Source organism: Trachypithecus francoisi, unplaced genomic scaffold (genome assembly GCF_009764315.1).
Source record: "Trachypithecus francoisi isolate TF-2019V2 unplaced genomic scaffold, Tfra_2.0 Lachesis_group14, whole genome shotgun sequence".
In the NCBI taxonomy this organism is placed as follows: Eukaryota; Metazoa; Chordata; class Mammalia; order Primates; family Cercopithecidae; genus Trachypithecus; species Trachypithecus francoisi.
The window spans coordinates 19,222,962-19,249,917 of NW_022681459.1; the positions used below are offsets into that span (position 1 = coordinate 19,222,962).

A 26,956-nucleotide genomic window follows, 5' to 3' on the forward strand; every position below is an offset into this window, starting at 1 on the left:
TGCTCAGTCCACAGCCTTAGGGCTTGCTGTGCTCTCTCTGCCTGCGGGGCCCGTGCACATGCCGCTCCCTCTTTCAGAATGTTTTCCCTGCTCCTCTTTGTTAAACCTAAGTGTTTTGAGATCCCAAAGCAAGATCACCTCCCCACGGGCCCCTGCTATTCCCTGACCTCTGCCATCCAGTCTTATCCTATCTATCCTATCTGGCTACCACGTTCTACATCCTGGGGCGTGTCCTGTTTGCAGCTGTTTATTTGTTCTGGGGCTGTTTGATTAACATCTCTCCCTCTGGGCTGTGAGTTCCAGAAGAGTGGGCTCTGAGTCCCTTTTGCTCCTCACGATATTCCCAGAGGCCACACGATGCCTGGCATGTAGTAGGTGCTCAATAAATATTTGCTCAATAAACAAATGAAAAGATCAAGTGAGCCCTGATCAGAGTCTCAGAAAATGGATAGAACTGGGACAAGCAACTGGAATAGGTAGGACATTCCAGGTGGGACACCTGGCTGGATTAAAGGCAGGGGGATACCTGCAGCCTAGCACATACGTGATGTTATCATCACCAAATGGCCATGCCTTACGTCAGAGAGGGACCGCTTATGGTCACCTGCACTGAGGGTGGTCACCCCAGCCAGAGTCCAGGGGATGCAGAATTCACTGTTAGACTTCCTCCCTCGTGCTTTGCATGTCACTCATGAGGACCTCAAATAGCAATGCAAACTTAGGTGCATGGAGTGTGTGCCCTAGGTGGCCTGTAAGCCACCTTGCTGACGCCCTGGTCCACGCTGACCTCACATCCGCCCCACTGCGAGTGTGTGTCAGAAGGGGCCAGAAGTCTAGTGGGAGGGGGCCCTCCTTTCATTGCGATTCCTTTTCTCTATTATTTCCTGTGACATGAAGACACATGGTAAGCGTTTAAACATTTGTTGAAATATTTAACGGTTAGGATTTAAATAGGAACACTAATGGGCAAACAGCATTCAATTTTCTATGATCCATTTGTTTCCTCTAAACTGCAGCGATACTTCTCTAATTAAGTGACAGCTATTACCAGATAATCCAACTTGTCTCCAGCGGAACCTAGAAAGTGGAGTGAGGCTACTTCGGGAAAGGGAAGGGCCCAGACCTCACAGGGAAAGTGCACTCGGAGCCTGAGGGCCTTCCAGTCGTCCTCAGCACCACGTGGCAGGGGTGGAGCTGGATGGGGAGAGGGAGTGGTGGAGAGGTTTCCGATTGTGAGCAAACCAGGGTGTGGCCCAGGGCGCGTGTCCCCTAGGGCTGTCATCAAGCCCTGTCCCGGGCACTGAGTGCATGCAGTGGCCTCTTTGTTCCTTTTGATTCCAGTTCGTTTTCTCCTAGGAGACAAAGGAGCTGAATTAAGTTGCGACAACTTCCCTCTTGGGGTTACTGTGCAGTGCTTTTACAACTTTATCATTTTCTCTACCTCTTTTTCCTGTCAAAGGCAGAGACTGTATCTATAAAAGTGGGGTGCATTTCTCATCTGAGGACACCTATCGTGTGTGCCCAACAGACTCCTTTTTCTAAAAGAGAGAACCCCCCAGGACTTTGGGGGTCGAGGTGGGGAGGTTATCATTTTTAAATTGGCTTATTAAAGCCATAGAGAGCCCAGGGCCAGTTTTGTTAAAGTCTTTTGAAAAATAGTGTTCATTGATAGGAAAATGTCAAATCCAGCTAGGAGGTCTCCTCTACAATGACAAAGTAATATTGGAGTTTTGGAAGAAAACTGATGGAGAGGGTGGCGGGGGGCTGGATTCGTCTGCTTGGCTGCCCTAACAAGCACCACAAAATGGGTAGAAATTTACCTTTTCACAGTTCTGGAGGCCAGGTTCAGGGCTTACAGATGCGTCACCACAATCTCTGCCTTCATCTACACGGCATTCTCCTGTGTGTGTATCTGTCCCAATTTTCCCGTTCTTTTCTCTCCTCCCTCCCTCATTTTTCTTTTCCCCCCTTCCTTCCTTCCTTCCTTCCTTCCTTCCTTCCTTCCTGCCTTCCTGCCTTCCTGCCTTCCTGCCTTCCTGCCTTCCTGTCTTTCTTTTTCCTTATTTCTTTCTTCTTTCTCTCTTTCTTTTTCTTTCTTTCTTCCTCTCTTCTTTCTTCCTTTTTTCCTTCCTGCCCTCCCTCCTTTCTCTCTCTCTCTCTCTCTCTCTCTTTTTCTCCCTTCTCCTTCCCCTCCTCTCCCCTCCCCTCCTTCCTTTTTCTTTGTTTCCAGGCCAAGCTGGAGTGCAGTGACACAATCATATTTCATTTCAGCCTTGGCCTCCCTGGCTCAGGTGATCCTCCCACCTCAGCCTCCCTAGTAGCTGGAACTATAGGCATGCACCATTAGGCCTGGCTAATTTTTTGTAGAGAGGGGTTTCACCTTGTTGCCTGGCTGGTCTTGAACTCCTGAGCTTAAGGCATCTGCTCACCTCAGACTCCCAAGGGGCTGGGATTACAGATGTGAGTCACCACGCCCAGCCCAAATTTCCACATTTTTAAAGGACACCAGTCATACTACATTAGGGCTCACCCTAATAGCCTCATTTAAACTTGATGACCTCTGTAAAGACTCTCTCTCCAAATAAGGTCAAATTCTGAGGTCCTGGGGTTAGACTTTAACCTATGAATTTTGGGAGAATATAATTCAACCCACACAGGGATGAAACATTTAAAGGCAAATATTAAAGTGTTCACTTTGTGTCTTCAAAATCTATACTAGTTTTAAAAATATAGTTCTGAATCAGATCCAGCGATCTGCGATCTGTGCTGTTAGAAATCAGAAATGTAGGCCGGGCGCGGTGGCTCAAGCCTGTAATCCCAGCACTTTGGGAGGCCGAGACGGGTGGATCACGAGGTCAGGAGATCGAGACCATCCTGGCTAACACGGTGAAACCCCGTCTCTACTCAAAATACAAAAACTAGCTGGGCGAGGTGGCGGGCGCCTGTAGTCCCAGCTACTCGGGAGGCTGAGGCAGGAGAATGGCGTAAACCCGGGAGGCGGAGCTTGCAGTGAGCTGAGATCCGGCCACTGCACTCCAGTCCGGGAGACAGAGCGAGACTCCGCCTCAAAAAAAAAAAAAAAAAAAAAAAAATCAGAAATGTAGTTACTTGACTGGGCTCAGTGGCTCACGCCTGTAATCCTAGCACTTTGGGAGGCCAAGACGGGTGGATAACTTGAGGTCAGGAGTTCAAGGCCAGCCTGGCCAACATGGTGAAACCCTGTCTCTACTAAAAATGCAAAAATTAGCCGGGTGTAGTGGTGCACACCGTAATCCCATCTACTCGGGAGGCTGAGGCAGGAGAATCGCTTGAACCTGGGAGGTGGAGTTTGCAGTGAGCCAAGGTCATGCTACTGCACTCTAGCCTGGGCGACAGAGTAAGACTCAGTCTCAAAAAAAAAAAGAAGTGTGGTTACTTTGGGGGACAGAATGCCTGGGAGAGGACATGGGGATGGCAGGGAGGACCTTCCAGATGCTGGCTGTGTGTTCTGTTTCTTGATCCGAGTGACATTTCTGTGGGTGTCTTTGCTGTTTGAGAAAACATTGAGCTGCTGACTTATCATTAGAGCGTCTTAGATTTTAATGAAAAGTTTACCTAGGAAATGTATTCAGCACACGAATGAGGACATCTGCTGCCTACTTCCACGGCGATTTCAGGATTTGCTTTTTGTCTATGAAAACGGAAACGAATAATTCTCAGCCAGAGCTGCAGGGCCATGGGGGGAGCATTTAGGGAATAAATAGCAAGTGCAGATTCTCGAATTGTTGAAGGATGTTCCTTTTCACAGGCCTCTCTGGACACCTGGACAAGAGATCTTGAATTCCATGCTGTGCAGGTAAGAACTTGGGGGATTATGATGTATTAGTCAGGGTTCTCCAGAGAAACAGAACCAGCAGAGCATGGAGAGAGAGATTGAGACTGAGATTTATTTTAAGGAGTTGGATCACACAATCGTGGGGATTGGCAAGTCTGAAATCTGCAGGGCAGACCAGCAAGGTGCATGAGTTGATGTTGCAGCTTCAAGTCCGAAGGCCATCTAGAGGCAGAATTTCTTTTGCCGGAAGACCTCATTGTTTTTTCCTTAAGGCCGTTGACTGATCAGATGAGACCCACCCACATTATGGAGGATAATCAACTTAAAGTCTAATTTAAATGTTAACCCCTTTGTTTTATTTATTTATTTATTATGATTATGATTATTTTGGGTCTCTCTCTGTCGCCCAGGCTGGAGTGCAGTGGTGTGATTTCAGCTCACTGCAACCTCCACCGCCGGGTTCAAGCAATTCTCCTGCCTCAGCCTCCTTAGTAGCTGGGATTTTACAGGTGCCCACTGTCACGCCTGGCTAGCTTTTGTATTTTTGGTAGAGATGGGGTTTCATCATGTTGGCCAGGCTGTTCTTGAACTCTTGACCTCAAGTGATCCACCCACCTCAGCCTCCCAAAGTGCTGGGATTATAGGGTGAGCCACTGCTCCCGGACTGTTAATCACGTCTTTAGAAACACCTTCACAGAACAATCTAGACTGGTGTTTGGCCAAACAACTGGGTACCATGGCCTAGCCAAGTTAACATATGAAATTAACCATCACTTATGATCCTAAGGGTTGGTCAGTCTCTGCCCAGGGCAGCAGGCTCTGCCAGCCCCATCCTTATCCAGAATTAAAACATGCAGAATCCTGTTGTGAGTTTATCAGAATCCCTTTAGACCACATTGGTTCTGGCTATGTGGAATTGACTGTTTTTTTATTGTCTTGTTACAACTCTACACCTGGCTGTGCATTTCTGTTTCCACCTGTATGAGAAATGGGATTTGCAGCTATCTAGAGCTTCCTGGCTCAATGGCCTAATTTATGAACGAAACCTTTTTTTTTTTTTGAGATGGAGTCTCGCTGTGTCGCCCAGGCTGGAGTGCAGTGTTGTGATCTGGGCTCACTGTAACCTCTGCCTTCCGAGCTCAAGTGATTCTCCTGCCTCAACCTCTTGAGTAGCTGGAACTACAGACGCTCGCCACCACGCCCAACTAATTTTTGTATTTTTAGTAGAGACGGGGTTTCACCATCTTGGCCAGGCTGGTCTCAAACTCCTGACCTCAAGTGATCTGCCTGCCTCGGCCTCCCAAAGTGCTGGGATGACAAGCGTGAGCCACCACGCCTGGCTCAAAGCCCTCTTGTTATCAACTCATTTGTAGGTTTTTCTGCAGCAAAATCAGATTTCCCCTTAAGTGATGGGCAGCAAGGAACCAAAACCAACCAGCCACCGACATCTGGGCCCCGGGCCATCCCAGGGGGCAGCGGTCAGCACTTGGTTCTGACACACCAAACAGCCTGGTGAGACTTACTAATCATCAGAGGGAAGGAAAGCTCCAGAAAAGCCCACATCCAGCTGGACTTGATAAGAGTTACTCAAAGAAAACTTGTCTCTGCTCCCAGCGTTCCTCTGCCAGATGCGGAAAGAGGCAGATTTCCCAGGCAGCCATCCGTCCTCCAGCCTGGGGTGATGAGGGTGCAAAGCAAGCGTCCATCCCTGTTAAATGGATGCATTTGCTGCTCAGGCGATAAAGCAGGTGTGATGTGTGTTCGTTGTTATCCTCCCAGAGCTGGGAAGGAACCACACTTTTGGTTACATGGGGGAAAACACCTCCCTTGAGGAGAAGTGAATTGCCCAGGGTCACCCAACACATTCTGGAGAGAGCAAGGAATGGACTCCAGACTTCAGACTGCCGAGCTGTGACCGTGGCTGGGATTCTCAGGTGCGGCACCTGCGGCAGCCACGCCAGGAAATAAGGGGGCAGTGTGGGTCTTTGGAACACAGCAGCCTGGGGTCATTCTTCAGTGGCCATCATACCCCTAGTTGCACAGCCATCAGGGAAGACTCCAAAGGGAACCAGCTCTCTGGAGCTCAGACTTCAGAGGCTAAGGATGGGTTTCCCCCTCCTGTAGGCGTCTCCATCTCCTCCACGGGACAATACACAACATGAAGGATCCTGGGTAAATGATTGATCATGGGGCCGTGTTTTCAAAATGTCCCTCTTTGTAAATGTCCATGCACATCTGCAGTGGGTGGAAATAGTTGATAGAGAACAAGAAGCTGTTCAGTGTATATGGCTTGCCTCTGGGGCCTCATGTGGTCTTTTCTCTGATCTGCCTGGGGGGATTTGGAACTGTGCTTGACAAGGTGCAAGAGGGCGGGCTTCGAACCGAGAGCTTGAATTCCATCAGCCACCCTCAAGTCCACGTGGGTACTGGAGCGTATCGGAGGGGTCTCTGCAGGCGGCTGCTTTGCTGTGTGAGGAACTTGCATGTGGAAGGGGGATGTGATCCTCCCTCTGAAGATCTGTTTCTGTTATGTAAGGCAATTTAGCATCCTGCTCCCTAAGAAATTTCTTTTGGAGAAAATAGGCCATGCAAATGAAAAAGTCTGATTGGGTGATTGGTTGCATTTGCTAACATGTGCTTGGAGGGCAGGGAGATTGGCTGGTTGTAAATAAACATGCTTTCTCCAGGCTGTTGACCGGTCTGCGTGGACTGACTCTGAGGTCTGTCCCCGACAGGGAGCAGGTGGGGTGCATTCTTGATTTCTCCTTAGAAACCGGTTACTGTGAAATCACTGATTCTTTTCAGCTGGAGAAGCATGTGCTAGGGGTTCTTGGAGGACATACCAGGGTGCAGGATCTTGGGATGAAGTTTAACAAGGGTGGCCTTGGCAGGGTTTCCTGGAATTTTCTGTCTGGGGGTGCATATTTCCTCTTTTCTGCCCCCATAGCAGCTTTCTGCTCATTGCCAAATAGCCCTCTTGTGAGCGACAGGAGAAATTGGATCTTACAGGCCAACCCTGGTCTCTTTCCACAGCAAACTCCCATGCATTACACACCACTAGGTACCAATGGACCCTGTCTGGATGGTGATACTGGTCCGCAGAAGTTTTGCATCTTGATTGCTAAGCTTTTGAGAACCCAAGGAGGGTTAGAAAGGAATGAAAAGAAATCTAGACAGCCACCAGCAGCTCTCAAGGCTGTGGATCACAGAGCAGCCTGAAAAAATGTTTGCTGATCGATTTAAAAAGCAATCCTAAAACGGAAGGAACTGCAGTGTTGGCTTTTCTACCAAATATTGTTTGGAAATGGAGACAAAGGCGCATTTGGTTACTTTTTCCCGTAGAAGGTGTGAGCAGGTAGAGCTGGTGATTTTGCATAAAAGTAGAGAAAGGGAACCAACTAAAAGGAGATTCTGCCAGATTTTTCAGGAGAGTGGGTAACATTGCCTTTGCTGCTGGATGGGTGTGCGTCTCTGTGTGTGTAAGCGTGTGTGCAAAAGCTTGTTCTCCTTTGCCTTGGAGAAGGTGGCCTATTGGTGTGTCATGGACACAAAGGGAGAAGAAAGCCGTGGAAGGCGGTGATTGTCCTTTGCTGGCTTCAAGGTGACCTGGAGCACACGTTCCCCATGCAAGTTCCCCTTCGGGGCATCCCAGATAATGCCTCGGAGCACATAAGCTTCTCTGGAACATTCGGATCCTACTGCAGGAGCCTAGGACTGTGGCACAGTCCTGCCTCTGGACCTTTGCATCCCTGGAACTGCCTGACCCTGCCCCAGGCTCTGAGACTGTGGTGTCAAGTCAAGGGTTGACAACATCAACTTCAGGGCTGGGAAAATCCACATTTCCGCCGGGCTCACGGTGGATTACATAAGCACTACAGACTGTTTCTTCACATGTAAAGGAGGTAGCAGAATTTGCCTTCTGGTGGGTCATGTCCCCAGTGCAGCGTCTGGCACCCTGCGTGTTCTCAAAAAAGGCTGGTGGCAGCTGTGAAGGTGCTGAGGAGGGAGTTTGAGGAAGCTCCGCCTCTCCTGTCTTCCCAAGTCACCCCTTTGTTGGGGAGCAGCCACATCAGCTACAGGCCAGGCTCCCAGGGAGCTGTGGCCCCTCACAGTGGCACTTGCCACGAGGCTCAGCGTCCCCACTTCCCACATCTCCCCCGTCTTCTTTCCCACTCACAAACTGGACATCATGAACTCGAATCTGCAAAGACTTTGAACATCCTTATTAGAAAGGGCTGTAAAAGTGCAAAGAGATGTTTCCCTGAGAAGCGTCTCAACAATGTGAATGGAAACTAGATGAGCTCTCTTGGTTTGCAAATGCTGGTTAAAGTTGAGGGCAAAAATGGGAAAAAGAAAAGTCTTTTTTTCCTCCTCACCCACGGTGAGGTCAGAGGTGGGGTTGCTTTAACAGTAAACACCAAACACAGGCTTTAGGGCCGGAAAAAGAACTTCTGCTGCTTTTTAGTGACATCACCTTTCCCAGAAGCTTGAACTGAATCAAAATTAATTCAGTTCAGTTTCTACCAGCCCTTTTAAAAAAATTTCAATAACTGTTTATTAAGCTTTCTCTAAGCATCTGGCTTTATGCCAGAGGCTGTGGACTTGAAGATATATAAAAGTCAAATGCATTCCCATCAGATGGATTATCATCTAGTACAACAAAGGCAAGATTTAAACCAAAAGAATGGCCGCTGCCAAGCATTTTGGCTCACATCTGTAATCCCAGCATTTTGGGAAGCTGAGACAGGAGGGTTGCTTGAGGCAGGAGTTCAAAACCAGCCTGGACAGCATAACGAGACCCCATCTCTACAAGAAATCTTTTTAAAATAGCTGGGCATGGTGGTGCACACCTATAGTCCCAGCTACTCAGGAGGCTGAGGTGGGAGGATCACTTGAGCCCAGGACCTCGAGGTTGCAGTGAGATATGATGACACCACTGCACCCCAGCCTAGGTGATAGCACAAGACCCTGCCTCAAGAAAAAAAAAAATACTTCATACACACGAGTCCTATGCAAGTAAGTTCTCGCATGATTAGGGTAGAAAGGGGTGGAAGCCCATCAGGACCAGTCAGGGCTCCCTGGATTTGTTGTATATATGTTGTGTTGGCACCTTCTTGACTTGACTGCCCCAAATAGATCCTGGTGTGAAGGTGGAAGCAGTTATGTTCCCAGTTGCCTTTGCAAAGCCATTACTGCGGGCACAATCTTTGGGCTCCACTTTAAATGCAGACAGGAGGTTTCCAGAAGTCCTTCTCTGCTTCGCCTTAGTTTGTTGGGCTTGTTCCGGAAGAATTGGCCTCCTAGGAATGCCTTGCCCTCGCTGGAAGGCCTTGAAAGAGCACAGTGAAAGGGAGCTGGGGTCCACTGAAGGCCACTCGCTGCCCAGGCAGAGGGAGATGGACTTCCTGGAGCATTGGCCGGGCCACAGCTCCTCCCTCATTCAACACACAGTTGAGAGCATAGAGTACTGAAAAGCCGGAGTTTCTCTTATTGGTTTGGATGACTTTTCAAAGAGGAATCCCACTGTATCTTCTAGCGTGTGTCTAAGTGCATATGTTTGCTTCTGATTTGCAGGATAAAAAGCCCAAAGAACAAGAAAAAAGAGGGGATTTTCTTCATCGACCATTCTCCAAGAAGTTGGACAAGAACCTGCCCTCGCACAAACAGCCCTCAGGCTCGCTCATGACACAGATTCAGAACACCAAAGCCCTCCTGAAGGACCGGAAGGCCTCCAAGTCCAGCTTCCCCGACAAAGGTGGGTGAGCTCTGGGGACTCGCTCAGGCCACTTGTGTTGGGCTGCGTGTCCACTGTGTAGCCCTCACAGCGGATGGCCGAATGGGCCCTAGAGCAGAGATGATTCCTGTGCCCACAGAAAAGCAGGATTAATGGACCTGAGGTTGCCTGAGCACAGTCCAGGACCAAGCTGTGTGGCATTAGCCACTTGCGCAGGAAGGATTTGAGAAAACAGAGATGGGGTGCAAAGTATTATGGAAACAGAAATTGGGGTGGATGATATTGTCAGAACAGAGTTTGGGAGGCACAGTATTGCAGGAGCAGAGGTCAGGGTATGCGGTACTGTAGGGGCAGAGATGAGGCTGTAAGGAATTGTGGGAGTAGAGATGGGGTGCAGAGCAGAGGTCAGGGTATGCAGTACTGTAGGGGCAGAGATGAAGCTGTAAGGAACTGTGGGAGTAAAGATGGGGTGCAGAGCAGAGGTCAGGGTATGCGGTACTGTAGGGGCAGAGATGAGGCTGTAAGGAATTGTGGGAGTAGAGATGGGGTGCAGAGCAGAGATCAGGGTATGTGGTACTGTAGGGGTAGTATTGAGGCTGTAGGGAACTGTGGGAGTAAAGATGGCGTGCAGAGCAGAGATCAGGGTATGTGGTACTGTAGGGGTAGAATTGAGGCTGTAGGGAACTGTGGGAGTAGAGATGGCGTGCAGAGCGGAGACTGGGTATCTCCCTGAGTTCAGATTCCAGCTCTGCTGCCTGCAGAGGTGCAAGTTCCTTTACTGCTGAGGGTCTTCACTGGATTTGTAAGGGCTCTCACCTGTCAGAGCTGTTGGCAGATGAGATGAGATGCATATATAGTCTTCCTCACCTGAGTCAGAATCCAGCCCATCACAGAGAACTGACAAATGTGGATTTCCCTCCTCTGGGACGAGTGCTAAAAGATGCCAAAAGCACACCTTACTGGGCATAGGCTTAACACATGGTAGAAACGCCGAGAAGGGACATGGGAGCCGAGGGTGTCCTGAAGCAGAGCCATGAGGTAGAAGAGAGGCTCCTGTTACTGAGGGGGATGAGACACTTCTTGGAGTTCAAGCTCCTTAAATATGAAGAACTAGGTTCAGAGAGGGCCGTGGCTGTCTGAGATACATTCAAGTGTAGCGGGCAGTTAGTCCCTGAGCGGGACTTGAACCCATCTCCTGTCCTTCTGCCTCCCATGCTGCTCCCAGAGAGAGGCCACTGTCCCCACATTGCCCAAAGCAACCTGCTTTCCCTGGGGCAGAGCATGCAGTGGATCTGGGAGGGGCAGCAGCGTCCATGTGGCAGCTGGAACATGGGAGATCTTGGCCATGAATGAAGTTTTACTTCTTTCTGCTGATGCATCTCAGGCGCCTGTGCCGGCCAGTTTCATTTCAGCGCCTACGTGTTTATTTCTGCAAGGCAGGGAGGCTTCCCAGTGCCCTCAGCTGCTCCCAAAATCGATCCTAGTGGGCAGCAGCTTGCTCCTGCAGCTGGGCCTCCACAGAGCCTATAAAATGTTATGGGAGAAGAAAGAAGCTAAGACAGAGCTTATTCCACATGAACTTGGCTTTATTTCCCTCATCTCCAAATCTGTAGAGGGTTTCCCCTTTCTTTTCTGGCCCAGTTTGCAAACCTGGATTCTAGTCTGTGCCAACCAGAGATAGAAAGAATGGGGATCTGGCACGTTGCCTTAACTGTATGGATGGATGATGTTTTACCCCCGTTCAGAATTGGATGAGGCTCCATCCAGATCAGAAGTCACGAGGGAGCCTTAAAAGGGAAGGAAATCCTGACACATGCTCCAACACAGATGAACCTGGAGGGCGTTATGCTAAGTGAATCACGCCGGGCGTTGTGCTAAGTGAATCACGCCAGTCACTAAAGGCAGATAGTGTGATTCCACTTGTATGAGGTCCCTAGAGTGGTTAGAGTCATAGAGACAGGCAGTAAAATGGTGGTTGCCGGGGGTTTCAGAGAGTGGGGATCTATATGGGGTGTTAGATTTGCAACAGGAAGACAGTTCTGGAGACTGATTCTACAACAGTGTGAGTATACTTATTACAGCTGAACTGGACACTTAAAAATGGTTAAGATGATAACATTTCTGTTACGTGTTTTTTACCACGGTAAATAAATTGTTTAAAAGTCACGAGGGAAGTACGCCTTCCAGTGTGGGCTGTCCGAGGACCAGATTGGCAGGAGTTCAGTCAGGGGACCTTGGTGTGCTTCTGGGAGTTTTATGGATATGCTTTTGAGTACATGTGCCTTTTTTATTCCAAGATCCTTTGGCAAGGTCCAGATTTTTTTTCCATTTTTTTGTGAGACAGAATCTCACTCTGTCACCCAGCCTGCAGTGCAGTAGTGTCATCAAGGCTCACTGCAGCCTCCACTTCCGAGGTTCAGGCGGTCCTCCCACCTCAGCCTCCCAAGTACCACCTGCAAGACCACAGGTGCATGCCACCACACCCAGCTAATTTTTAAAAAAATTTTTAGAGACAGGGTCTTGCCATATTGCCCAGGCTGGTCTTGAACTCCTGGGCTCAAGCAGTCCTCCCACCTTGGCCTCCCAAAGTGCTGGGATTACAGGTGTGAGCCACTGCTGCCTAGGGTCCAGAATTTTAAGCAATCAAAAGCAGGCACAATGTTAGGCTGGGTCATGAGGCAAATTGGAATCCAGGAGACCTCCTGTCGCCAGCCCCTCTGTCCCTCTGTCCTAGAAAGACTGCCCGGCCTCTGTGGGGAGAGTGACACGCTGCTGGTGACTTTTGCAAAGTAGCCAAAGCTGTTTGCTGGTTGGTTTCTTCTGACCTTGGCGGAAGAAACTGTCTCAGTCGAGCTGGAGGTCAGAGCAGGCAGGAGAAGGGCTATGAACACTGTCCAGGCGTCCTCATGATTTTTTACGCTTTCTTGGTGTGCAGATTCCTTTGGCTGCCGCAATATTTTCCGTAAAACCTCTGATTCCAATTGTGTGGCTTCTTCTTCCATGGAGTTCATCCCCGTGCCACCACCCAGGACCCCGAGGGTTGTGAAGAAACCGGAGCCCCATCAGCCAGGGCCCGGAAGCACCAGCATTCCCCACAAGGAAGACCCCCTGATGCTGGACATGGTGCGCTCCTTCGAGTCTGTGGACCGAGACGACCACATAGAAGTGCTGTCTCCCTCTCATCACTACAGGATTCTGAACTCCCCGGTCAGCTTGGCTCGCAGAAATTCCAGCGAGAGGACACTGTCCCCGGGTCTGCCGTCTGGAAGCATGTCGCCTCTCCATACTCCTTTGCATCCAACTCTGGTCTCTTTTGCTCATGAAGATAAAAACAGCCCCCCAAAAGAGGAGGGCCTGTGTTCCCCACCTCCGGTTCCCAGCAATGGCCCCATGCAGCCTCTGGGGAGCCCGAACTGTGTGAAAAGCCGAGGCCGGTTCCCCATGATGGGCATCGGACAGATGCTGAGGAAACGCCATCAGAGTGTGCAGCCATCTGCAGATAGGCCCCTGGAGGCCAGCCTGCCCCCGCTGCAGCCCCTAGCCCCCGTGAACCTTGCCTTTGACATGGCCGATGGGGTCAAGACCCAGTGCTAACTTGAGCCTGCGGGATGTGGGGTATCTCTAGAAAATAGCAATGAAACAGAGCTCCACACATCTGTCAGGGTGTGAACATTCCAAGGCCTCGCTTGGAGCATCCTTAGTGGCCCCATTGGTTCCTGCCATGCAGTATCCCACCTGTAGCTGAATCCACAGACCCAAAGCCTGCACAACCCAACCTCACTTAGGGAACCCCAGAGATGCTGGAATTGCTAGGAGGGTTGGCTCCAGGGGCAGCCAATTTCTATCATTCAGATCTTCCTTCCTCTCAACTACTCACCAACCCCTTCCAGTTCCCACTTCCCCCAGGCTTGGAGGGAAAACGGGGCATCAGCCTTCTGGGGCCATCAGATTATGGACCGTTACCAGATCCTTCTTCACACTGTGCTACCTGTGTGCCTCTCACAGCAGTTGGCCACAGTCACAGGGAGAGAACAACATCGCAGTCATTCATCCAGGCCACGTTTCCTCTGCAGAGTGTAGCAGCTCTGCCCATAGCAGGGATTCCCCGAAGACCAGCAGGAGCTCGGGGCAGGCCCAGGATCCTCAGAGGAAGACAGCGAGGAGTTTCGGACCAAGATCAAAGCAAACGGTGGGGGACGCGACAGAAGAGAGAGACTGAAGGAGGCACTCATTTCCCAAGCAAGATTTTGATAGATTTTTGTTGTTGTTGTTGTTGAAACGTGCTAATGATTGAATTATCTTTTCCAAAGAGATTTTTTTTTTTAAAAAGTGATGTCGGTAAATTGAAATAACATGCTTTTTTAAAACTTGGATGGAGAGATGAGAAGCAATTCCACCAAACTCGTGTTTTCACAGGAGGGTTCAGTGTGGAGAGCAAAAAAGCTGACTGTGGTGATGTGCGGAGTGCTATGGCCCACAGGCAGGGCAAGTCTCGGTGGTCCTGTGTTCATCCTGTTGTTTAAGGCATTGCCCTGATCCTTCTGGGAGGCATAGAACACAGTTACAGCTGGTTCCGTAGAAAGAGAGAAAAGATGATTGTGACAATTCAGAGCATAATTCGGATGGCGAGAAGGCGGCGTTACCTCTGTGTGATGCGGATTTCAAGGGGCCCACAGAACTCATGCAGCTCAGAGCCCAGCGAGTTAGCTGGGAGCAGGCCTGCCTGGCAGAGAACCTGTTCAGATACGGACCAGTTTCTTCTTCGAGGAAAGCCGAGCTCCTCAAACAGGGTTCAGTCCACATTGTGTTTTCACACCTTTCTCCAAGGATCGAACCAAAGATGTGTCTCCAGTATTGTGTCTGTGCCCACCGTGTGTGTGTTTTGTGGACCCCCGTGTTGTCTGACTGTATCCAGCTGGCACTTGGCAGGGTGCACTCATGGGTGAGAAGAATCAGAAAAAGAAGACTCATCCGCACAGGTTGGATAGGGGTTAGTGTAGGAGACTGGTTACAGAATGATCTGGAGTCTTCACATTTTGACCAGTGCAGGTGTGACCAGAGACCGCCTCTGTGGCCACCTCGGATAGTCATCTCAGTCCATGGATCCCAAGACGCAAATCTAGAATTGCAAAGCCAGCCTTTATTTTCCTGGCAGGCAGCCTTGCCAGAGGGCAGAGAGGTAGTTCTGAATCATTCTGTCATTCACTAGTGGTGACATCCCTTAGTCCCTCATGTCTCTGACAGAGCAGGAGAGAATGGATATTTGGCTGACCTTGGTGAGACCTGGAGCTGCCTCCTTTCTCCCCAAGGGATCACCCCAGCTCTAGGGCATTCTAGAATGAGGTCAGACCCCTTGGCGATTGGTGGTATTTTTTGTATAGCTTCAGACTGGGTTCCAGAACTTACCATTGAAAACAGAGCTTTTAGGCCAGGCGTGGTGGCTCATGCCTATAATCCCAGCACTTTGGGAGGCCGAGACGGGTGGATCACTTGAGCTCAGGAGTTCGAGAGCAGCCTGGGCAACATGGTGAAAGCCCTTCTCTACCAAAAAATACGAAAAAAAAAAAAAAATAGCTGGATGTGGTGGCAGGTGCCAGTAGTCCCAGCTACTTGGGGGACTGAGGTGGGAGGATCACTTGAACCTAGGAGATCAAGTCTGCAGTGAGCCAAGATCATGCTACTGCATTCCAGCCTGGGTGGCAAAGTGAGACCCTGTCTCCAAAAAAAAAAAAAAGAAAATAGAGTTTTATAAGCAGAGAGAAGAAAAGAATCATCTAAGACCATCTCTCCATTTGACATGAAGTGTACCTTTTCTAAAGATGGTTTCCAGCTGCCATGGCTCCACTTTGCAGGCTCACAGGGTGTACACCTGTGCATTGGGAACTTTCTGGAGCCCCTGATGCCTTTTCCTTGAGAACAGGAGCGCTTCCGGCTTGCCATTAGCTCGTGGAGAACATGCTTCTCATTCCTGGCGTGCTTCAAGAACAGCTGCAGATGTGCCGCTAACTGACCGTGTTGCCATTGGTGACCTGGACTCTGAACTCAGGTTTATTCTAAACCCAGTGAGAAGTGAGGGGGAGCGAGGAAAGGGGATCAACTGTATTTTTGTGCGTGTATGGGCACCTGACAAATCTATGAAACCGAGTGAAAGGAGAAATGTTAGATTCTTTATTATTTTATTATATTTATATGGAAAGCTTGACTCTCCCTTTGGTAAGTCCGAAACGTGTTGTCTGTTTGACCGTGACTGTCTTCCTCAGTCTGTGCCTGTGATTCCAGTCACCCTGTAGTTACTGACAGAAATTGACTGGGCTGTCATTGTGTGAAGTCCAGGAGGAAAAGTCCATTTTAATTGTATGATTTGGTCGTAAGTAAGGACTATATTTATGTCACCATTATTAGATAAATGTACTTTTGTAATGACTGTGAAATACACTTCCCTCACTGATGACTGCTTCTTTATTTGCTGATACATCTTAAAACATCTAAGTACATTGCAAATAATAGTACGGGTACCATCTTTTCTGTAAAGTTCTTTTTTTTTTTTTTTTGAGACAGGGTCTTGCTCTGTCACCCAGGCTGGAGTGTAGTGGCATGATCACACTTCACTGCAGCCTCAACCTCTCCAGATTCAAGCAGTCCTCCCATCTCAGCCTCCCAAGCAGCTGGGACTACAGTTGTGCACCACAGTGCCTAGCTAATTTTTTTTTTTGTATTTTGTAGAAATGGGGTTTCGCCATGTTGCTCAGGCTGATCTCAAACTCCTGGGCTCCAGCGATCTGCCCACCTTGGCCTCCCAAAGTGCTGAGATTACAGGTATGAGTCACTGCACCCAGCCTTATGTAAAGCTCTTGACCTAGCATCTGACTGGAAACTAGCAGGAATTGCACTGGGGGCATTTTCTGGGCCAGTATCCCTGCCTTATTTTACCTGCAACAGGTGTGCCTACAAGTCTTGCTGACATACATACTGCAGGTGGCGGTTCAAGAAGAATCAACCTTTTTCATTTGGGGAGATTAGGATCTTCCTTGGAGACTCTGAAAATGGCACACAAAGAATGACAGTTCTGAACATGACTTTTAGATTTTGTCCTTGTAGGAGGCCTTGGTCATGGATAGGGGAAGAGGGATGATGGGATGGAATGGGAGGGTGGGATCTAGATGACTTCTTGAAATTGTCCCAGTGACTGCTTCCTTCCTAACTGTTCACAAGACATTTTTCATATATACTACCTTGCTTTAACCCTTGTTTCCCCCGTACAGTGAGGGGACGAAGCCTTAGAGGGTCACATAGCTAAAAAGTGGAGAAGCTCACTGTTCACTACAGGAAGCCCTCAGTAATTGGATTCTGGGGGAAAATAACAAGTATCTGGTTTTGATGACAGTGTTTTCTTATAAGAATCACAACACTTTAGAAAAGGACCCGAGATTCTCTGGCTCAGCCCCAGCCTTTCTGAAGAAGGGAAAACTAGGGCCCCAGATGGTTTAAGGACACCCCAGAGTCCCTAAATGAGCTGGCATTAGAGCTGGTCTGGAGCAGAGTTTCTCCCTCAAAGAACATAGAGAAATCAGAGAGTGGCTGCCATGGCCAGAGGGGGATGTCAACAACAGATCAAGCTGTCACTGCAACAGGTATTTTTGAAGTTCCCGCAGGGACCAGGTCTTGCATTTTTAAGTCCTTTTCAAAACTGTGCGGCTACCTGAGCCTTACGCTGTTTGTCCCACCCACTCTTGAAGCTGGAGAAAGACAGCTTTCTTTGGGAACTCTGGCTTTCTCAGTTGACTTCCCGAGTAAGCAGCAAACCCCTGGATAGCCTTGTTATCTACTTTAGCTATTAAGAGGCTATTGGGTTTTACTAGATTAAATCAATAAAACATTTCCTATAGAGCCGTAGCATACATTGAAGCAAATTCAGAAAGAATGCAAAACTGCTGTCTTTTAGGGGGAGTCTGGAAGCCTGGTGGTTATTGTATTTTCTTTGTAGGGTTTTCTGTGTGCTACAGGCACAGTAAGAATAATTCAGAGCGGTACTGGGAGTTGGTTCAATTTCATGTCATCACTTTTCAATGAAGGGAGTGTATTTCCTGAGTAGTGAATGAGTATATTATTTGTGGCAGCTTTTCTGTCAAGGGAGCTTTCCAGACATCTGGTTGCAAAGACAAATGGGGTATATGTTTGTACTTCCTCTCTGTGGACATGATTTTGTGACACACAGTTATCTCTAGGAGTTGATGTCTGTGGGCACTAAGGGACTGGGGTTGGGGGAGAAAGCTGAGGAGGCGTTGGAAGAGAAGGTGAGGAACATTTCAGAATTTGCAGTCCCCTCCACAGGTATCCACATCTGAGCTGGTGGTGTTCCAATAATGAGGCATTTGGGGCAACCAATTCTGGAAGGATAGAATAGCTTTATGTGGAGCAAACTCGAGGATCAGTTGGAGTTGAGTGGTTTAAAACTTAAAGATGGCATGTTGAAGAGAGGAGAATGCCAGGAAGCTGTATCATTTACAGGTGAAAAAAATAAACGAGTCTGACTTCAGAGCCTCAACTCTTCGTATTTCCTACTTGGAAGATGGGCCATTAGCTATTTTGAAAGTAAAGGCTTTGGTTTACATTTAAACTCTACAATTTTTTTTTAAATGTGTTCTTTCTAGTCTTGTTACCATAGCCAGCTGGAAAGGGCAAATTGCAAGCCTATATTGGGAACAAGTCTTCTTGCCGAAAGTAGGGCAGTGAAGTTCTTGGCAGATCTGAGATGAGAATGCCTTCCCCTGACTCCTTCATCAGTGTTCAGTGCTCACCTCCTCTGGCAACCGGTGTGCTAGACAGATTAGGCTTTGCTATGATCACAAATTAAATTCCAAATCTCTGTGACTTGCCCAATAAAGGTTTATTTCTTACATTTTTTTTGTTTTTTTTGAGGCAGAGTCTCGCTCTGTCGCCGGATCTCAGCTCACTGCAAGCTCTGCCTCCCGGGTTTACGCCATTCTCCTGCCTCAGCCTCCCGGGTAGCTGTGACTATAGGCACCCGCCACCTCGCCCGGCTAGTTTTTGTATTTTTAGTAGAGACGGGGTTTCACCATGTTAGCCAGGACGGTCTCGATCTCCTGACCTCGTGATCCGCCCGTCTCGGCCTCCCAAAGTGCTGGGATTACAGGCTTGAGCCACCGCGCCGGCCTATTTCTTACAATATTTTTATGAGGCTGGGCGGAGTTCAAAACGGCTATCTTCCATATGGTGACTCGGATCCAGACTACATCCAGCTTGTGGCTCTGTCCACTCAAAATGAAAGTCTTTGTCTGCTCCGGCACAGGAAGGCACAGCTCTAGAGATTTCCACTGGCCCTTAAATGCTCTGTGAGAGGGCTCATCACTTCTCCCACAGCCCATTGGCTGGAACTGGTCATACTGCCTTGTCTATGAGCAAGAGGCTGGGAAATATGGGAGCACAGGGCTACTTAGGGTGCAGCTAATGTTTCTCCCACCTCAGGGAAGGTACAGCTACCTGCCATTTATTTGTTGTTTTTGTTTTTGCTTTTGTTTTGAGATAGGGTCTCCCTCTGTCACCCAGGCTGGAATGTAGTGGCACAATCTCAGTTCACTGCAACCTAAAACCTCCTGGGTTCAAGCGATTCTCGTGCCTCAGCCTCCTGAGTAGCTGAGACTACAGGCACACGCCACCATGCCCAGCTAATGTTTGTATTTTTAGTAGAGACGGGGTTTCACCATGTTGGCCAGGCTGGTCTCGAACTCCTGACCTCAAGTGATACTCCCACCTTGGCCTCCCAAAATTCCAGGATTATAAGCATGAGCCACCACGCCCGGCCGAGATGCCCGCCATTTAAAGGTACCCTAAAACCGGACTAGCCTTTTCCCATTGTCACACAATTATAGCACCTCTTAGTAAAAAGTTACTTTTTTAAAATAAAAGAATTAGCAATGGTAAGTGTTAATGTTTACGGAGAGTGTTTTGGGCTGAATTCTTTCCTCCAGAAATTCATATGTTGAAACCCTCAACCCCAGTACCCTCAGAATGTGACTACTTGGAGATAGGGCATTTAAAGAGGCAAGTTAAAATGAGGCCTTTAGGGAGGAACCTAATCCAATCTGACAAGTGCCCTTATAAAAATGTGAGACCTGGGCCAGGCACAGTGGCTCACACCTGTAATCCCAGCACTTTGAGAGGCTGAGGTGGGCCAATCACGAAGTCAGGAGTTTGAGACCAGCCTGGCCAACATAGTGGAACCCCATCTCTACTAAAATACAAAAAATTAGCTGGGCGTGGTGGCGGGCGCCTGTAATCCCAGCTACTTGAGAGTCTGAGGAAGGAGAATTTCTTGAAGCAGGGAGGCGGAGGTTGAAGTGAGCCTAGATTGCATCACTGCACTCCAGCCTGGGTGACAATGCAAGGCTCCATCTCAAAAAAAATAAAAATAAAAATAAAAAAATAAACAAACAAAATGAAAATGTGAGATATGGAAGCACGATGGGATACCAGACGGAGGAAAGACCAGGTAAGGACACAGAGAGAAGGCAGCCTCAGGAGTGAAGCCCCAAGATGAACCAGCCCTGGCAACACCTCGATCTCAGACTTCCATCCTCCAGAACTGGGAGGAAACAAATATCTGTTGCTTAGATCCCAATCAGGTATTTCATTACAGCAACCTAAGCCGACTAACATGGGGAAAAGATCAGATAGTAAAATTTACATCTTCTAGGAATCTCGTATGTTTTGCCCCATGCGCCAAATTTCCATTTATCCTTTTCTGACTAAATCACTCCCAGAAAATTTCTCTTTTTTGGAGTGAAATTCCACCCTCTCCCCTCCCCTCCCCTCCCCTCCCCTTCTTTTCTTTTCTTTTCTTTTTTGAGACAGAGTCTCCCTCTGTCACCCAGGCTGGAGTGCAGTGGCGCAATCTCGGCTCACTGCAACCTCTGCCTCCCAGGTTCAAGCAATTCTCCTGCTTCAGTCTCCCGAGTAGCTGGAACTACAGGCACTCGCTGCCACACCCAGCTAATTTATTGTATTTTAGTAGAGACGGGGTTTCACTGTGTTGCCTAGGCTGGTCTTGAACTCCTGAACTCAGGCAATCCGCCTGCCTCGGCCTCCTGAAGTGCTAGGATTACAGGCATGAGCCACTGCGCCCGGCCTGAAATTCCACCTTTTCTAAGTGTTTCCTGTGTGTTAAGCTCAGTGTGCCAATTATTTTCAAGTTTCTTCCTTTAATCCAGAGGTCTGCAAACTTTTTCTGTTAAGAACCAGATAATAAATATTTTAGGCTTAGGAGATGACTGTTGCATATTAGTCTGTTGCATATTACTCTTTGTGTTGTTTAAGTTTAATTTAGTTTTTTTGTTACAACCCTTTGAAAATATGAAAACCATTCTTATCTGGTGGACCTACAAAAACAGACCATAGCAGATTTTGGCCCTCGGGTAGTTATTTTGCTAACCCCTGATTTAATCTTCACAAAAACTCCGTGAAGTGTCATATTTTCTCTATTTTATAGAATAGTTTTGTGGGTTGTTTTTGTTTTTAGTTTTTGTTTGTTTTTTTGAGACAGAGTCTCACTCTGTTACTTATGCTGGAGTACAGTGGTGCAATCATGGCTCACTGTAACCTTGACCTCCTGGGCTCAAGTGATCCTCTCACCTCAGCCTCCCAAGTAGTTGGGACTACAGGCACATGCCACCATGCTCGGGTGATTTTTAAAGTTTTTTTTTTTTTTTGTAGAGATAGAGTCTCACTATATTGCCCAGGTTGGTTTCAAACTCCTGGGCTCAAGCAGCCCTCCTGCCTCAGCCTCCCAAATTGCTGGGAATACAGGCGTGAGCCACCACACCCAATTGACACAATCAGGACTTCTGCAATCACACACCACAAACGTTCATGTTAGGAACTCACCACTTGAAAGACAGAGAGGGCACCTTTGGTGACATCTGGGCCAGTGGACTCTCATAAGGGCCTGTGGCTGATGGTAACAAACTTGTTAGGAGTTTGGCAAAATGATTCAATCTAAGGGAACTTGGAGGTGGGCACAGACCCTGGCTCTTTTCTTTGCCACTCCTTCCTGCATTGCTTTTGGTAGATTTCCAGGGCTGGTTGCCAGCCACAAGAGTGGCAGTGCTTCAGGAGAGCCATCCTGGTCTCGAGTCTGTCATTGCCATTTGGTCCCCACCTTTACATTCAATCCTGCCTTCATCTGTGCAGAATGGAACATGGCCCTAGTCCCCAAGCTGTTTTCCATTCAAGCTGTTTCCCTTTTCTCTTTTGTGAATAGCCTCTCAAAAATGGGCTCTTAATTGCTTATAAAAAGACAGAGCTTACTCAAAGTCTCAGGAAACAAGTCTAAATCTGGAGCAGATGTGAAGCTGGATGATGCTTGTAGACAGATCGTTACCATTACTCACAACTGGATGACGTGCGGGCCATGGGATGGACAGGTGTCCCCGCCAGTGAAAGATGAATCATGTCATCTGAGTCAGAGAATTTCAAAGAGCCATTCAGAGTCCTTACCACCCACAGCCCCTTGAATTATTTGAGCCATTCTCACATTCAGACCATTAGGCCAGTGGTCTGAATCACAGGACAGTGGTGGTCACCCAGCCCTGGGCTTAGATCTACAGAAGTTTGAACCAAGAAATTTTGGATTTTCAGATTCTCAGTCTAAGCACAATGCAGCTTGTTGGAGCATCCTTTTTACAACTCACTGCTACTTTTTTTCTTTTTTTGGACAGAGTCTCCTTCTGTCACCCAGGCTGGAGTGCAGTCGCACGATCTTGGCTCACTACAACCTCCACCTCCCAGGTTCAAGCGATTCTTGTGCCTCAGCCTCTCAAGTAGCTGGGACTACAGGTGTGCACTACCATGCCCGGCTAATTTTTGTATTTTTAGTAGAGATGGGGTTTCACCATGCTGGCCAGGCTGGTCTCGAACTCCTGACCTCAGATGATCTACCCACCTCAACCTCCCAAAGTGTTGGGATTACAGGTGTGAGCCAACCCACCAAGCCTCACTGCTACTTTTACAAAACAAAACAAAACAAAACATTTTTACCTATAACTAACGTGTTATGTATCCCAGATGCAAAATCAGTTGAATTTTGTGAGTACAATCCTTATTGTCCTCTACGCTTTGGGACATTCAGGGAATCATTTTAATAAGCAGATGATGCATTTGAGACTAGAATGGAGAAATGATGTATTGAAGAACTCACAACTTCTCAGTTGCAGCCTCTGCCTTCAAGCTCAGTTCTCCTCCCAGGAACCTGGACAGAGAACCCAGAATAAAAGAGGATCTGGGGGTGCTTTGGGGTGTCATGATGTCTGGGGTCTACTCAGTCCCTTTTGCAAAATGTTGCACAACAGAAAGGGAGGACATGATGATGGTCATAGTAGGAAGAAGGAAATTGATTTGTGAGGAGTGTTTGAATGAAGAGGGTGTATGTGAGTGCTCTTTTCACCTTCCTAAGCTTGGTTTGTCTTGCCCTCCTCTGAGTACTCCTAGCAGCAATGATTACCTGTAATAATTGTTACATTACTATTTCTCCCAGGGTTCTGGGACACTATCTTACTCATCTTTTTAACTATAGCCAGTGATCCAACCACATGGATGAATGAGTAGACGATGGATGGATTTTTGGTGGAATAGATGGGTAGATGATGGATGGATGGATGGATGGTGAATGGATAGATACATGTATAGATGGGTGGGTAAATGGTGAATAGATGAATGGTGGAATGGATAGATGATGAATGGATGGATGGGTAGGTGAATGGATAGATGGTTAGATGGATGGATGGAAGGATAGATGAGTAGATGATAGATGGTTGGTGGGATGAATGGGAAGATGATGGATGAATGGGTAGGTGAATGGATGGATGGATGGGTGGGCGAATGAATGGATGGATGGATGGATGAATTCAGTTGATAATAAATGTTAAGGGGAGTTAGATGAATTAGATTAGTGGATTTCTGGGAGGGCAGTTCAAGGAAAGGAAAATACTTCCTTAATCCACAGTGTAAACTCTCAAATACACAATAAACAAAAAAAATAGAGGGCCTGGAAAACAAATAGAGCTCTAACTTTGGGTACAAACAGGCTTTACAGCATTGCCTCCTCCTACCACGGATCCACTCACCACCCTGAAAGCAAGGAATCACAAACCCCAATTGCATGATGAAGCCATTGTCCCTGTCATCAAACGTATGTGTGTCTATTTGATTGCTTTCTTTTGGTGACCTTATAGTGATTTGGCAAGGAGATAAGGTGACTATCAAATAAGCCGGAACAGGTACCCTGCCACTCTGTCCACCCACACAGCTGTTTATGAGGCCAGTGTACTGAGGCCCAAACTGCTCTGTCAAGTCAAAGTAAATCCTGACTGAAATACTGTGTTAGCCTCACTTTCATGCCTCGTCAGCCCCAAGCTTCCAGCTGTGTTGTGCAAAAACATCTCAAAGCCATAGTTGGTTAATTAGGCATTTTCACAGGAGATGGGTAGCTAATCAAGATGACGTTCACACAGCTATGTCTCACCCCAGCTAACCTCCTCACTTTCCCACTGCTATGGGCTGAATTATGCCCCCCAAATTCATGTGGAAGCCTGAGCCCCAGTACTTCAGAATGTGTCTGCATTTGGAGCTAGGGCCTTTAAAGGGGTGATTGAGTGATTAAGGTGGGCCCTAATCCAGTATGACTGGTGTCCTTATAAGAAGGGGAAATTGGGACACACAAAAAGACACCAGGGATTCAGGCACACAGAGGAAAGACTATGTGAGGACACTGTGAGAAGGCAGCCGTCTCCCAGCCAAAGAGAGAGGCCTCTGGAGAAACTGAACCTGCCAACACCTTAATTTTGGACTGCTAGTCCCCAGAACTGTGAGAAAATAAATTTCTGTTGTTTAAGCCATTCAGTCTGTGGTGTTTTGCTATGACAACCCTGGTAAACTGATAGACCCACAAACCCAGCTGTGGAAATAATGAAGCCCCTTCACGGAGAACAAATGGACTGTTTATTCAGAGCTTGCTGTAGCAAGGGAGTTGGCCACCATCACTTGCATTGGGCAGAGACTCAAAGGCAGGCAGAGGAGTGGAAAAGTGTCACTGGGGGAAAAGGGAAGGCTTCAGCTAGGCTCTGACTGGAGGTTGTTGGCACAGGGAAACTGGAGGTGGCCTAACTAGAAGTAGGACATTGTATTAGTTCATTCTCACACTGCTATAAAGAACTACCTGAGACTGGGTAATTTATAAAGAAAAGAGGTTTGAGTGGCTTATGGTTCCACAGGCTGTCCAGGAAGCATGATTCTGGCATCTGCTCAGCTCCTGGGGAGGCCTCAGGAAACTGACAATCATGGCAGAAGGTGAAGAAGAAGCCGGCATGTCTTTCACGACTGGAGTAGGAGGAATAGAGTAATTGGGGGAGGTGCTACACACTTTTAAACAGCCATATCTAGTGATAATTCACTCACTATCATGAGAACAGCAGCAAAGGGGAAACCCGCCCCCACGATCCAGTCACCTCCCACTGGGCCCTACTTCTAACACTGGAGCTTCTAATTTGACATGAGATTTAGGCTAGGACAGAAACCAAAACCGTATCAGACATCTTATGTGATTTTGGGTTTGGGGGAATATTTGACTTTTTTTCTGACATGGAAGTGAGGGCAAAAGTAGGAAAGCTGGCGGTCACTGACCAAGTCCTGACCACCCTGGGCCCACAGCTGCAGAGGTTTGGCTTAGTGGGTTGGTTCACTGCAGAGCTGAGGGCCCTGAGTTCTATCGTCGTATGTGATCTGGCCATCGTCCGTTTGTGTATTCAGTATGTTACAGGAATGGTGGGATGTCTTCTCACTCATGTCTCCCTGGCTGCATTAGTTTCCTAGGGCTGTTATAACAAATTATCACAAACATGATGTCTTATAACAGAAATGTATTCTCCCACAATTCTAGAGACAAGAAGTCTGAAATTCTCACACTGCTATAAAGAACTACCTGAGACTGGGGAATTTATAAAGAAAGGAGGTTTAAGTGGCTTATGGTTCCACAGGCCACTCTCTCTCTGAAGGCTGTAGGGGAGGACCCTTCCTTGCATCTTCCTGTTTCTGGTGGCTCCCAGCAATCCTTGGCATTCTTCAGCCATAGGAGCATTCCTCCATTCTCTGCCGCCATCTTTTTTTTTTTTTTTTTTTTTTTTTTTTGAGACAGAGTCTTGCTCTGTCACCCAAGCTGGAGTGCACTGGCCAGATCTCAGCTCACTGCAAGCTCCGCCTCCCGGGTTCACGCCATTCTCCTGCCTCAGCCTCCCGAGTAGCTGGGACTACAGGCGCCCGCCACCTCGCCCGGCTAGTTTTTTGTATTTTTTAGTAGAGACGGGGTTTCACCGTGTTAGCCAGGATGGTCTCGATCTCCTGACCTTGTGATCTGCCCGCCTCAGCCTCCCAAAGTGCTGGGATTACAGGATTGAGCCACCGCGCCTGGCCTCTGCCGCCATCTTTACCTGGTGTTATTCCCTGTGTGTCTTCACATGTCCTCCTTATAAGGACACAAGTCACTGGTTCTAGTTAGGGATCCACCCCAATCCAGTATGACCTCGCCTTAACTAATTACACTTGCAATAACCCTATTTTCAAATAAGCTTACCTTCTGAGGTCCCAGCAGACATGAATTTTGGAGGAGACACTATTCAACCTGGTAGACTAGTTAAGGGCCCTCTTCTGCTGTCATTGGGGCTGAAAGCCTCGTGAGTCAGGACCTGACATGGGGCCACAATGAGAGATTCAACTCTGTGATGTCTTGGGACATCCAGGTAGAAGATGTTAGGACATGACCTTTTGGGTGGAAACTTTGGGACCCTTACGAAAGGGAGGAAAGGAATCCATATCTAATCGTGTGGAGTGATTGACAGGCCCACTCCAAGGAACGCAGATCCTGGGGCCAAGTTGATGATCTGGTGACCTCCTGACATAGACTTTCACCAAGGAATCAGAGAGACAACTAGGATGACTTGGGAGCCGGGGTGGGGGCTCTTGATTGTGGGAATGCTGTGCCAAGGGTTTATGGAGTCTTGACATAACCTGGTATTCCTCAAAAATCACATAGATTGTCAACATGTTGTTGACCTCAAAACCGTATCTCTAGACCAGAATATTCTCTGGAGCATTAGGCAGGTTTATCAAACCCCAGAGAAGATCTACATTCGATTCAGTATGTCCAGAGCCAATGAGCTCGTTCCCCAAGACCAGGTCTTCCTGTGCTCCCTCTTGTATGATGAAGGGCATCACAGACTCCACTTTGCCCAAGCCCCAACCTGAGCATCATCCTGAACCACACTCTCCCCTCATCTCCAGCATCTAGTCCATTTACAAATCTTACCACTTCTACCTCTTGTTTGCTTCTTGCTTAGTCAACT

At 48.0% G+C, this 26,956-nt stretch overlaps 1 protein-coding gene and 1 long non-coding RNA gene across 3 annotated transcripts in view; one reads left to right on the plus strand and one right to left on the minus strand.

The window, feature by feature from the left end:
- HUNK (hormonally up-regulated Neu-associated kinase) overlaps positions 1–15,994 on the plus strand; it is a 127,231-nt gene extending 111,237 nt beyond the window's left edge. For both annotated transcript variants that reach the window (XM_033232302.1, XM_033232303.1), the window contains exons 9-11: positions 3,788–3,835; positions 9,389–9,569; positions 12,484–15,994. In XM_033232302.1, the coding sequence (XP_033088193.1) occupies positions 3,788–3,835; positions 9,389–9,569; positions 12,484–13,142 (888 nt within the window). In that variant the 3' untranslated portion in view covers positions 13,143–15,994. The remainder of the gene's footprint in view (positions 1–3,787; positions 3,836–9,388; positions 9,570–12,483) is intronic.
- The window catches only part of LOC117095691, a 99,316-nt gene continuing 73,617 nt past the window's right edge, over positions 1,258–26,956 (minus strand). Inside the window, exon 3 of the long non-coding RNA XR_004442132.1 lies at positions 1,258–1,352. This is a non-coding gene — a long non-coding RNA (uncharacterized LOC117095691). The remainder of the gene's footprint in view (positions 1,353–26,956) is intronic.